This window comes from Rhipicephalus sanguineus, chromosome 9, assembly GCF_013339695.2.
Source record: "Rhipicephalus sanguineus isolate Rsan-2018 chromosome 9, BIME_Rsan_1.4, whole genome shotgun sequence".
Lineage (NCBI taxonomy): Eukaryota > Metazoa > Arthropoda > Arachnida > Ixodida > Ixodidae > Rhipicephalus > Rhipicephalus sanguineus.
The window spans coordinates 31,141,084-31,154,581 of NC_051184.2; the positions used below are offsets into that span (position 1 = coordinate 31,141,084).

General features: G+C 50.9%; 2 protein-coding genes across 2 annotated transcripts; both read left to right on the plus strand.

Moving 5' to 3' along the window:
* The first annotated feature begins 3,799 nt into the window (after positions 1-3,799).
* On the plus strand, positions 3,800-4,624 carry LOC119405425 (gamma-interferon-inducible lysosomal thiol reductase-like). The gene has a single exon (XM_037672263.2). It carries the CDS (start codon positions 3,815-3,817, stop codon positions 4,622-4,624), a length of 810 nt encoding a protein of 269 aa, XP_037528191.1. The 5' UTR covers positions 3,800-3,814.
* Positions 4,625-7,270: 2,646 nt separating this feature from the next.
* LOC119404908 (gamma-interferon-inducible lysosomal thiol reductase-like) lies at positions 7,271-12,809 on the plus strand. The gene is made up of 4 exons (XM_037671600.2): positions 7,271-7,641; positions 9,083-9,356; positions 10,983-11,102; positions 12,591-12,809. Exons 1-4 carry the CDS (start codon positions 7,325-7,327, stop codon positions 12,768-12,770), a joined length of 891 nt encoding a protein of 296 aa, XP_037527528.1. The 5' UTR covers positions 7,271-7,324; the 3' UTR covers positions 12,771-12,809.
* Positions 12,810-13,498: the final 689 nt, after the last annotated feature.

Here is a 13,498-nt window from a genome sequence, read left to right on the forward strand (position 1 = left end):
TAAAAATAAAGAGCAATTGACGAAGGAAAAGAAAAAGGACGCCTCAGGGACCGTGCGGTCAACAGCTGGACTTGCGGCGAAAGGTCAGACAACAGATCTAATGTCAGGTTGGAGAACACGTGTTAGAAAAAAGAAAGAAAGAAACGGACGTCACTACAGTATATATCGCTCTGTCGACATTCTCAACTGCCCAAGCACGGAAGTAGTCGGACTGATATAGAGGCGCTATAGGATATGAAATCGGACATTTCAGTAAGAAAGTAGCGGTGTGCGAATATTCGAAACTCCGTTTATTCGATTCGATTGGCAAGGCACTTTTACTATTCGAAATATTCGAATCACCACGATACTTCATAACAAGTATTGAAATCAGCGCAAAAAAATTACATTACCTGTGCTAAATCTTGCAAAATTACATGCATAAAAATACTATAAACGAGTTTCAGTTGCCACATACCCCCACGCCGTGGTGCGCTTTGAAAATGTTGGTCCAGTATTGAAGTGTAGTAGCAAGAGCATGGCATTGTGTATGAGGCCAAGTACTTTGTTGCAACAGAGTGCCGAAATTATACTGAACAAAACTACCGAAACAAAAAGGTAGCCATTGAAAAATAAGGAAACCAAGCATTTTTCTGGGTAGTCCTTAGATGAACGCCTGCAATGAACATCGTGCCGGTAACTTGTCATTGCTACTCACAATTGAGAAAGCATGCTTATGGCATTAAACTATGACGACAGGATTACCACATGAGCACTAGTGTGTCTAGTGAGGGACTGTTTCCGTTCTCTGAAGGAATTGTGTGGCATGCACAACGGTGTCACTGCTTCCCGAACGTATTTTTTTATTTGAAATATTTACAGGCCCGTTGGGCATTGTGTAAGGGGGGCTCTACAGTCGCGACATTCTATACAAAAAAAGGTATCAAAAACCAGAAAAAAAACGACTGTACATCGCACATAAAATTTGAACACGTTATGTATGAGTGCATAATATGTACCAAGCAGCTATTCATTCTTCGTGACCACACTAAATAAGTGCATACGTGGTGCTGTAAAGCAATAGTGTTGTATGCATGAATTTCCTGTACGTTATTTGCTGAGCTTACATTTTCGTGTCTGGTTGGTGAAGAAAAACATTTTTCTTTTTGCAAAAGTCAGTTGTACTATTCGCATTCGAAAGTATTCGAAAAAAACATGGCTGATCCCTCTGTCATATGAATCGGTATAACCCGAAAGTGAAACGTGTCTTCACAAACGTAGTTGAGCGTTTGTTGGGCATTCTTTCGCCCCAAGGGCGAAGGAATGAATGCTATAGCAACAAATTGTAATGTCACGCGAAGAACGGCAAGCAGCTCGAAACTTGCAACGCGCTGCTCAAGCAGAAAGGACGCACGGAACGAACATACACAGGATGAGCGCGAACTGTCACACAGTTGTAACTTATTAAAGACGATAGTCTTTCTTGGGATACTTAAACGGAGAAATTTTGGTCTGTCTTTCTGTTTGTCGGCACGTCCCTCGATTCAGCCACTCGGCCAAAGTTGAACCACTTGCCCAAGGGCCAGCCGTCTTGGAACTGATACGGCTGTTCATACTTGTGAACGTTGTCGATCAAAAATTAAATATCACGCATATCTGAGGCGCAACATCACTAGGTAAGTATTAGGTGGTGTGTTCCTTTAATAGAAAATGCATACATACGTAATTTTAAAGACCCTAGTTTCTTAAGCTTCGCTGAAAATGCGACTGCGCTAAAACTTGCCTTCCTCCGTGCCCTCTGCACGAGCTCATTGTTGTGTTTCGGTTCCGGTTCTGTATTGCACTGTACGAATGTCATGGGGTGGTGGTGAAAAACATTATTTTTAAGAAGGCCAAAAAGGTAAAAAAAATATTTAAAAAACGAAAAAGCAGCGTTGTGGGCGGCCTTCAGGCTGCCGGTTGTGGGCGCCGCTCTGGCATTCCTGTTTTACCCAGGCGACGTGTAAATAAAAGAGTGTGTGGAGAGTACTCGTTAAGCTGCGTTGTGGGCGGCCTTCAGGCTGCCGGTTGTGGGCGCCGCTCTGGCATTCCTGTTTTACCCAGGCGACGTGTAAATAAAAGTGTGTGGAGAGTACTCGTTGAGTGCAGACGTTTCTTCTGCTTCAGCGCTTCGCGCCAAACCGCGTGTTCGGGCTGGCTGGCGTCCCCGCCGGTCGCGTTGGTCACCGCCGGTCTTCGCCTGCTGCTGCGCCGGGACTACCAACCCGCAACACAGCACCGTATTGCCAGATGGCGTCCATATCTCACGAAGCGCCTATTCTATCGTCTTTATAAGACATTTGCCGCGAAGCACGCAGATACGCGGCCAATTTTTTTGTGTGAGCAGCGCGCGCCTTTCGCTAAAGCGGCCGCTGTAGTGAGCGAAGTGACCTTTGTGCTCTCAACGCAAACTTGCGGAGAGAGCACAAGACGTACAAACCACCGCCATCACGAGATAAGCGCGCGCACGAGCGACCACGCCCTGTAGAGGCGCGCACTCATCGTGAAGCGTGGGACGGCGATCTTTAAAGCGCGCTCTTCGAGCCCTTCGCGCCACCTCGCTAGTGATAATGAAAACACGCTGATGTGCAACCGATCTCTGAGTACCGCCACCGGCAAATGGTGTACTATATAAATAGCTCGCCGTTAGCATGGTGAAGTACGTGCCGTCTGTGGCCTAATCGTTTCGCGCCGCGCGCTGCGGAGCGAGGGGTCGTAAGTTCGACTCCCGGTGACGGAACTTTTTCTTCTAGTTTTCTCTTTACCATCTGTTAGTCTTTATATTTTACAATGCCATATCCGTTACGGAAATACGTCAGTGGAGCCGTGGTGGACCCCGGCATAAAACACTTTCGTGTTAAAAATATTCGACTGGATTCGCTACCAAGTTAATCGAACAGACACTTTGATATTGAAAGCATAGGGGATAGGGGATAATATTGGTTGTTATTAACTGTACTGTATTAATTATGACATAAATTGGCCCGCCATAGTGGTAGTGATTATGGTGCTCGACTGCTGGCCCGCAGATCGCGGGATCGAATCCCGGCCGCGGCGGCCGCATTTTCGATGGAGGTGAAGATGCTTGAGGCCCGTGTACTTAGATTTGGGTGCACGTTAAAGAACGCTAGGTGGTCAGAGTTTCCGGAGCCCTACACTACGGCGTCTCTCATAATCAAATCGTGGTTTTGGGACGTTAAACCTCAACAATTATTAAATGACATAAATTTAAATGAATTAAAGTGGACGAAAAAACACCCCTTCGTCGGTAGGGCCAGAACCCACAACTTTCGTATTAGTCACCTGCCACGTCATGAAACAGCAATAATTGTGAGTACATGCGGAGAGAGAGAGAAAGAGAGAGAGATAATAAACATCCTTATTTTGGAAGTCTAGCTGCCGAAAGGCGTCCTGAATGCAGAGTTCTTTGAGCTTGGACCGCTTCCTGGTCCCTCGCGATCAGCCTTAAGCTGACCTACAATGTAAGAGCTGGCCAAGTCTCTACACGAAAGCTCATTGGTGTGCTATGGGCTGGGGAGCTTCAATGGGGATTGTCTGCAGTACTGTATGTCGAGAGGATCGACCCTGGTTCTCCGCAGAATCAGCATTGCGGAGAGAATTATGTGGGCGCTATGAGGTGATTTCTAGTTGGGCAGCGAAATGTGTCGACACGGACGCCCGATTTTTCAGTATTCGAAACTCGATCTGAACCGTGGGTCGCCCATGGAACAACCATTCCGTATCCAGCGCGTGCAGGCATGCGGCTCTGAGAAAAAAAGAAAGACGACGACGAAACATGACGTCTCGGTGGTTCGTTCCGGTGCTCGCCCTCTGCCTCTTGTGTCAGCTGGCCGCGGTCGCCTACGCGGACGTCGACGCCGCCTCCGGAGGCGGCGGCCGACCGTCGCATCGCGTCAGGGTCAAGCTATTCTACGAGACCCACTGCCCGTACAGCCGCAAGTTCATCACGACGCAGCTGTGGCCGACCTACCTGAAGCTCAGCGACCGGCTCAACGTCAACCTCGTGCCCTACGGCATGGCCCTGAAGAAAGAGGCCGTGGGCGCCGACGGGCGCAAGAGGACCGAGATCACGTGCCAGCACGGCCACAACGAGTGCGTCGCCAACATGATCCAGGCGTGCGCTGTGTCGCTCTACAGGGGCACCTACCAGCTGCTCGCGTTCGTCGTCTGCATGGAGTCGTCGCCGACTCCGCACAAGGTGGCCAAGTCGTGCTCGTCGCGGGTCGGCGTCAGCTGGTCGGCGCTTGAACACTGCACGTCGACGCGAGCGGGACCTCGGCTCCTGCTGAAGATGGGCCGCAAGACGGCGTCCCACCGGCCCGCGGTGCAGTACGTCCCGTTCGTCGTCGTCAACGGGAAGCAGGACGAGGACGTCCAGAAGCGGGCGGTCTCGGACTTTTTAGGACTGGTCTGTTCCATGTTCGCCGATCCCGTGCCGCGCGCTTGCGTTCCGGGCCAGCGGTCCCAGCGGTCGGAGGTGGACGCCACTTCTTCTGAGGGACAGCTTGGCTTGCGAGGGTTGAACGTCACCGAAGCGGCACTGACGGGGGCGACGGCGAACGAAACCAACGTGCAGCGGACGTGAACGGGGAGAGAGACGCGCGAACAAGTTTTGTGTGCTTTTCCTTTGCATTCATTACGTGTTTTGTCTTTCTGACGCATTTAAAGGGGCCTAGACATCTTAGATGACGCGCTGACGGATACCTAACGACCTTGTGTGGAAAAACACACTGATGAAGAATAATTGCAACTTCTTATGCGGGAATATGGTCAGGACCTCACGCTCCCTGAAGACACCTAGGGCTCGTTCAGGGGAAAGGAATCGCTCATCATGAAGTCACGGGGATAATGAGGTCGTGTCGTAGGGCAAGTTTGTATGAGCTCAGGAAAGGATATGGCATAAGGGAATGGAATGGATCGAAAGAAGGGATACATTCAATAGATAAGAATATGTTCGTGGTACAGTAACCGCCAAACGGCGTAAAAAACAAAATGAAGGCGCAGTAGGGTGCGTCTGTATAATTCGTGAACTTTGCCGTTTTCTCCATGGTCCTCGTGCACGACGTTTAGACCGCAACGTGCAGGGACCGAGGTCGGTTCGTCAAAGAACAACCTCGGCGGTGTTTACCGGGAGCCAGTTTAGCGCCCTGCCAATCATCAGTTATGATTTAGATAGCACGTGAGTGCCTGCAGGCTTTTCTTTGAGTGAACGCAACACGAAACAAAGCAAACTGTGGACTCTCACGCGCGTTTCTTTGTTCGTATTGTTCCCTAGATATTATTCTGCGCATTATTTGCGCCGCCATCCATTACTTTGGGCACTGCAACGCCAGGTGATACGACTTGCGATATATACTTAGTGCCCTGCTTATATGGGCCGGGGTAGTATGACAGCGGGTAGCTGTGGTAATGCCAAGATGTGTGTCGATACTCTTCAGGACAACATCCTGGACGCATGGTCATAGCAAATAAACGTTTGTTCGCACTTCATAAACGAAGGTAGCGCTGACAAATCTTTCTTGCGGGATTAACTATCTTTTACCAGGTTTAGCTCCATTTCAGGTGGCCATTGTACCCCATATGAAATGCGCTTACTCTGGATACAAGCAGAGCGGACGTTTCCCCTCAGGTAGCGCGAGAACGCTCGTGAGTGAAGGTGTAAACAAGGGCCTGCATTTATACTGGCAAACATTTATACTGGCGGTAACACCCTCCTAATGTTCACCTGCCCTCCTCCCCCATGCCCTCCCCCCCCCCCCCGAAAAAAAAAAAGCAAACATAGTCAGATCGCAACGCATAAGTTCCCTCCCTCAATTTTTACTTGCATTTGATCGGGTTTAGTGACTTGCCCTCTGTGCCTCTTCTGTAATCGGAAGGAGAGGACTCTTCCTATCCTGTCGCCGGCTCACGACAATGAGGAAAAGAATAATAGTACCACCTCGTCGAAAGCTAATAATTGTTGGGGTTTAACGTCGAAAAACCACGATATGATTGCGATGGACGCCGTAGTGGAGGGCTCCGGAAATTTCGACCATCCGGGTTTTTTTTTTTTTTTTACGTGAAAGTACGCGGGCCTATCGCCTCTGTCGAAAATGCGGCGGCCGCGGCCGGGATTCTGTCCCGCGACCTTCTGGTCAGCAGTCGAGCACCGTACCACTAGACCTCCGTGGCGGGTACCTCTCCGAAACCTGGGCCTGGAATTATCAGAACCGCCTATTCTTTCTTTTGTGGCCGCTACTCTCCATGGGATACAACCGCAGGGATGTTTTCTTCGCCATTGAGGAATTCATCACTGCGACTAAAAGAATATCTCGCTAAATTCTCCGGCTTTAGATATTGCCACGCGCGCTTATTTCTTTACATTTGATGTGATCGGGTTTCACTCACAAAAACCGTTACCACCACTCGTCGCAGTCGGCGCCGCAATGTTTAGAAACTTCGCGATTGTTTCACACTGTTCTGTCAAGATTACGCGCATGCCGCGAGTGACCAAGCTTATTCCAGATCTATAACGCGAGCGCCAACGATAACGCTGGACGGTTCGATAAGTCATGTATAAAAGGCCGACGCATTTCATAGATGAGGGGATTAGTCGACGCCCGACGTCTGTGCTCGCCGTTATCTTTGTACAGCGAGTGTCGCTTGTACTCTGAGTATTTCCTTTACTGGGCACAAGTTTGCCCAATAAAACAATTTATCTTTACCGACTGTGCGCTGCTTTTCTTCACCATCACGACAACGTAACGATATTTCAGTATTGATAATTGGTGCTTCATCGCGCCATCAAAATGGGAGGCTGCTATTACCAGCTCCGGGCTCGAAGAGCAGCTATGGGCAGTCTAACGGGCCCGCGAAGCAGCAGAGAGACTTAGTCTTTCTGTTCCGACGTGGGAGCGGCCCGCAACGTGCTAGGGCGCATTCCGAGGGACCAAAATAAAGTTTATTCATCCATCCATCTAGGAATGTTACACTACAGAATATAATAGAAGAATGTACCCACTACTAGGCCAATCCCCTGCATTGGGTATGAGCCATGCTCAAAGGACAACAACAAGAACAGCGACCCACAAGCCGCACCGACAACGACATTCACGCATGGAGTGCCAAGCAGCGCTGGGACCTGCGGGTACAGGACAACACGCTCGGCGGGCCTCGTCGCAAGCCGCTCTGCGGTAGCCGCCATACCGGAGGAGGCGAACGGTCGCACGACCCATCATCGTGGTGCGGCGACCGCCCCACTGAGGAGCTGCCCGATGACAAAGTTGGTGGTGGCGTGGCTGTCGTCATGGCTCCGCGTTTGCGCGATCAAGGCGGCGGCGTCGGCGTCGTGCGGACGTCGCGGCTTCTGCTATGGCTAGCGGTGCTGTCCGCGGTCGCCTGCTGCGGGCGCGCGATGCAGGGCTTCGTGCGCCGGCGTCGCGTCGACTTCTCGCAAATTCCCAAGACGGCGCGCATCCAGCTGTACTACGAGTCGCTCTGCCCGTACAGCATCGCGTTCATCACCGAGCAGCTGTGGCCGACGTACGTGCGCGTCGGCTACCTCATGGACGTCCAGCTCGTGCCGTTCGGCAACGCCTTCAAGGAGCAGCAGCAAGAAAAGCCGTATGTGAACCAGAGATTCTGGCCAACTCAGCAGATCTCACATACGACCGCGACGTTTACGAAGTCAAGATTGGCCGTGTTCTTGTCGGATTGAATGTGGTGTTCTGTGAAGAAGGCCTTCTGCGAGAAAGAGATCTAGGGCAACGTTTTCTGCGCGCATCGAGAGTTTGAGATAGGCCATGCATTCTTATCGCTACGACGAGCCTTGGTATGCCAGAAAGAACATCAAAACGAAATTTGGTTTCTCCAACTATGCGCAGTGTAACCACGTTTTATACGAAACGTATAAAACGTGGTTACATTGGAGTCGAGGAATAAGATCCTTGTTTGACCACCTACTGGAGGCACTGCCAATACAGAAAGTATGCAGTACAACCGTAACCACCACCCTGTCTTTTCTAGAGCAATTACCCCGATATAACAAATTATTGGATATAACGAAGGATATATCCTATGTTGCGTACCGATACCAACATGCAACGAATACATACTTCTAACGAACACGGAGGCACGTTCGTGTTGTGGCCTTATTTCACGAGGCTCTCGATGTCTTACCACAGCACATTTTAGAAGTAATAGAGTGAAATTCGGTGGCATGCGCGGACGTGGTGGCTCAGTGCACTTCCACTTCCCGATTCGAACTTGCATTCAGGGAAATGCTAATAATTTTAAAGCGACACTAAAGTGAAGCAATGAATAGGTTTAGATTGATAAATTGTATTCTGAGAATTCTTCGTTAATTTCACCATGATTAATAGAGGAGAAAATCAAGGTCAACGTTTCATTGTAAAATTCGCGCCGAAATTCTCCGCGCGTGACGTCAGGGATTTCAAAGTGTATTTTTCGCACTTTGGCCTCATTGGCTCCACGAAATTTTCTGAAACTTGGCATGTTAAGTGGCCCCCTCAGAGGACAATGTACTTCATTTTTACTGATTATGGATTACGTAGGACCTAGTAGATGCCGTCAAAATCTATGACGTCACGACGTTTGGTGCGGGAATTTCAAAGTGGCGTCGCCACCCGCGTTTTCTCGATTACCAAGCGTCTTCTCGCGTCAAGCGTGGTGATTTTGGAATTGTTAAAGAGTAATTTACTAATATGAGACAATTCATTTTTCTCTTTAGTGTCCATTTAAGCGTCAATAAAAACCGGCTGATGGGTTAGTTGGTACTGCATTTCTTATGTGTTAGCGCAAAGAAACACATAGACGCAATGAAAAAATTCGTATACAGGGAGTGGGTGCTCGAGCGGACGTTTCGACAAGTGGACTTGTCTTCTTCAAGGCTGGAACTTGAAGACGCAAAGGAAGACAAGAAGCGCTGTGTCCTCGTGTGTTCTTTCGCGTCGTCGTATTTCTTTGCGCTGAAACACAAAGAAATTTTAACTTCTGCGGAAACGCGGTTCGTTATTGTACAGCGCGTGTAAACGCGTCTTCCCAGTAACTCTCGCGGAGAGCGCTTCGCCGTTGGCCGCCGCCAGGAGCCCGACTACAAGTACAGCTGCCAGCATGGGCCCGACGAGTGCTTCGGCAACGTGGTGCAGACTTGCGCGGCGAACATCTTCAACGACACCATCCTGTCGCTCGCCTTCGTCACGTGCATGTCGCTGGCCGAGCGCCCTCACCAGGCGGGCAGGGAGTGCGCCCGGGGCATCGCGCGCAACTGGAACGCCATCCAGCGGTGCGCCAACGGTGGCAAGGGACGCGTGCTGCAGGTATGCTTTCAGTGTGCGGCCCAGTAAGTGGCTTCTAATCGCGGAGCCCACGCCCAGTATTATCTGAGGCCATGGATATAATGGCTACACAGCGGTCTCAATCTCACCTCAGCTAGCGGGCCGCAGTCACGAAATTTAGGGACAGTGAAGAAGGTTGGAGCAGAAGGGTGAGGGGAGGCGGAACTTGGACAAAATGTCAGCTAACGTTGCCATTTGAAAGCAGGCGTTTCTACTTCTGAAGGTGATTTGATGCAAGGTTTCGAGAAACATATCTATACCGATCTCCGGAATGACTGCAGCCTGGACGCCGATTCTGAAATGTAGAGTTTTTGTCCCACGGTTATGCTTTACAGCATGGTGGCCGCATGGGGTGTCTCAAGAAAAAAAAAATGATTGAGACCAATCGCGTCCACGTAGCTGATGAACAAACTTATTGAGGAAAAAAAATATGGTAGGAAAACCGCCACATGCGCGGGGGTCCGCTAGCGAGGTGTCCGTGGGCCGTGCGTTTGAGACTTCTGGCTTAACAGGTTATATGTCTGCGTAAGCGTGCGCAAAGGAAGAGCCGGGAGGAGGCGGAGGGCTCCCCCTAATCATCTCAGGGGGGCGCCAAGTCAGTCCCATACCTTCGCCGCTCAATCGGACAAGTCCCGTCATTGTTTAAAGTGCATAGTCATGGTCATGCAAGTTTTCGACGATAATGGGGGCTGAGAACCCCCTGGCGATTTCAACAACTGTTTACTTCCAAACTCTGCCCCAATTGACTCCCCCCACCCCCACCCCCCCTAATAGAGGATCTTGCGCACGCTATATATGCTTGTCAGAACCTTTTTAGAAACCTCTAGGGATACGGACTGTCGCATAGCCGCAATACCGACGACAGTCGTGTCAACAGTATAGCGCACAACACATCGTCAAAAGCCGTACATGAGAAAGTCGTACCCACAGTCGCACCCAGCAAATGTCGAGCGGTCTGTAACGGTGATCGATGGGCCTGCCGCGCATTTGTACCGACAAGAGCATCTAGCAAGACAACTACTGTCCGATCTGGAGCAGCTCCCAATAGTGTGTGACCATAGGAGTGCGCGGGGTTGTCCATTAGAGAGGGCCAAATTTCACCGCAGCCCCCCTCCCCCCACTCGCTTGATCTAGTTTCCAAACGAAAAGCTTCGCAATGGATACAACAATGAAATGAGGCGATGACATCCTTCTCACGGTCAGCCTTTGGTCTCTGGGTTTCCGGGGGTAGAGATGAGAAGATATAGACCGTTCTTGGAATGCAACATCGGGAGTCCTCGGCCACCATTATCGTCAGAAATCTGCATGGTCATAACCTTGCACCATTAACTGGAAAGGTATGACTGAGTAAAGATATGAGGCTTACTTGGCGTCCCCCCTATAGATGATTAGGGTAGCACAGCCCCCGTCCCCCTTTTTATGCGCGTGGTCTCGCGTCAACAAGCAGGAGACATGTTGCGCAATTCAACACGCGATCCATCGTACAACAACCTGTCGCAGAGTTCGACTGCACCTTTCGCACGCGTCGCAAGTCTTATTGGACACCGGCTCTTTCGCACCGTGTGTCTTCTGAAAAGAGTGTGATAATATGACGGGCAATATGTGCAGGACGAGATGGGCGAGCGCACGTGGAATCTTGATCCCCCGCACCACTACGTGCCCTGGATCGTCATCAACGGCGTGCACAACGACGAACAGCAGGCCATGGCGCAGACAGACCTCCTACAGGTTAGCGACTCCTCGCTTCGAGATGATACTTGAGCACTTTTCAATCTGTGCCGTCTTTCGAGTGGCGTTGAGCGCGGAGCCGAGCAGCATTGGGAGCCTCCGAGATCTCCGATGCTGAGCAACGCGCCGTCCCTGTGATCTCGGAGCACTTGTGCTGCGCTTTAGGAAATTACGTGTGTCAGCTTCGTAGTGAGATGCTCGTGTGAAATTAAAATCACGCTAATATAAAAACAAAAGAAAGAAGAAGAAACTGTCAGTAGGTGTATGTAGTCAGACTAGACGAAGAGCGTCAACTAACATTTCAAATGCAGTGTAAGTTTTCATGCACCTTTGTTAGTGAAGCGGGCGCGGGAATATACTCCGATCGAGCAGTATTAGCAGTGCACCATGCAGTAATAGTAGTAGCTTACTACTACTAATAAACTACTCTATACTGCAGTAGTGGTTGTTGTTGTAGGAGTACCAGTGGTAGTGGTAGCAGTAGAAGTAGTAGTAGTAGTAGCAGCAGCAGCAGCAGCAGCAGCAGCAGCAGCAGCAAACTTTGCTGAGAGTGATTGAAGTCAGTCGCGTGGGGCCCTTAGTACGGTGCTTCTTAAGCCTTGGCTGCTGTGCGAGCCAGGTACACCAGCTGTCGCTGTGGTCGTCCAGGCTATAGAGTTGAGTCCATCGCGACTGGCTGGGGTTGAGGATAGGAGGATGGATGGATGGATAACTTTATGCAAGTCCTGTAGAGCGCGTCTCAGCGCACAGCGGGCAGCTCCCACGTCTCCCACGTCCATCGGTCCAGGAACCGCGGGAGGAATGGGGTACCCCTCAACCTCAACGAGTCGGCTCACGAGGCTGCGCGAGATCTAGCTCACCTACCGTGCAGGTCCCTGGCAGTGACGCGTGGGGGGCGGGGTGAACCGAGACGTTCCATCCATATACAGCGAGATTACTCAGCACTTTTACCTCGCACGTAGAGCTTATCCTCTTCCGCACCAGCGACTCAACAGGGCCGCTCACTCTCAGACTCTTGCAAACGAGGACGTACCCGAATCCTCATCTCTTGCATGCGATCTACCCTGATAGCCACATGACTGGTGCCTGCACCCTGTGTGGGGAGATAGCTCCACTCGAACACATGCTCTGGTGGCGCACCGAATCGCGCTTTTCTTTCGATACCACCTCGGCCAGGTGGGAGGCAGCTCTCCGCAGCCCACTTCCGGCCAACCAACTCTGGGCTGTCCAGCAGGCCCGCGAAGAGGCTGATGGGCTTTGCCTTTCTGTCCCGACGTGGGAGCTGCCCGCTGTGCGCAGAGACGCGCTCTGCAGGACTTGCATAAAGTCCTGCAGAGCCTTGGGACGTGGGACGTGGGAACCGATGGATAATATGGACGCCCCCACAGGTATAGCACAATGCACGCATGTTCGAGAGTGCTCTTAAATAGAGCTGACACTGCCAAACGAGCGTTAATGCGCCTTGACGACACAACCTCGCCGCCGCAGGTTGTGTGCGACGCGACTCCCGACGGTCGCAAGCCTCCGCCCTGTTTCGCCGACATGGAGGAACGGCGCGCCCTTCAGAAACTCTCCGCGTCCGTCGAGGAACGTGCCGAGGACGCGCCCAACGGGTCCTTCCAGCGAATGAGACTGTCCGTCGCCGGGCACAGCCTCAAGGAAATCTAAGATTGACGAGTGTGGCCCGCCTCCCCGGTCAAATTTGCCGCGCTGTGACTGGTGCATCCGCTGACTGCGCATCTATGCGACACTCGTCGTCAATACTTCGTCTTCTGGACGGCGCGCGATTTGTTCTTGCGTTGGGACCCGCTAAAGGTCACGTGACCCTTGTATAAACACCTACCATGTTTTTGGTGGCGATGTTGTATGCGGTATCGTAACGCATATCAAACGACGGGTGGAAGTTCCTGATATAAGGAGTATTTTCCCGTCAGCGCGTATCGTTTTGGTCGGGTCGTTTGATGTTAGCCGAGCCGAGGCTCGGTAGTTTGGGTACTTTTAAGAACTTAACAGCTTAACAGTTAAAAGAAAGTAAACACCAAGAAAGCCGTGGTATACCGGTGCATAATATGACCCTTAGTCCCTGAGCGAAAGGGACACATCAGCACACGTGCGGGACGGCTCTGTTCGCGGTACGATAATTAAATATAACAATGTATATTTGGTCAGAAAGGTCACACTGACCTATCCCCTGCACCGTTTACCCTAGGTGTGCAACAGCCCTCGTATGATTCTGCTAATGCCGTTGTTGAATCCTCAGCGGAGCACCTGCCGAAGAGCGACAGTGAAGTTTCTATGAAGCTTATTGCTTCAATTCTATTTCCTTTTCGTTGTTTGTTCTTTATTTTCTTGCGCAAATTTTATTATCTGTAGTCGTTCAATATCTCAATTCCTGG

Excerpts from the sequence above, each read along its gene's own strand:
- LOC119405425 (XM_037672263.2), top strand. The coding sequence starts at position 3,815 with ATGACGTCTCGGTGGTTCGTTCCGGTGCTCGCCCTCTGCCTCTTGTGT.
- LOC119404908 (XM_037671600.2), top strand. The coding sequence starts at position 7,325 with ATGGCTCCGCGTTTGCGCGATCAAGGCGGCGGCGTCGGCGTCGTGCGG. Across the intron at positions 7,642-9,082 it reads GAGCAGCAGCAAGAAAAGCC|TAACTCTCGCGGAGAGCGCT; the intron begins GTATGTGAACCA and ends GCGTCTTCCCAG. Across the intron at positions 9,357-10,982 it reads GCAAGGGACGCGTGCTGCAG|GACGAGATGGGCGAGCGCAC; the intron begins GTATGCTTTCAG and ends CAATATGTGCAG.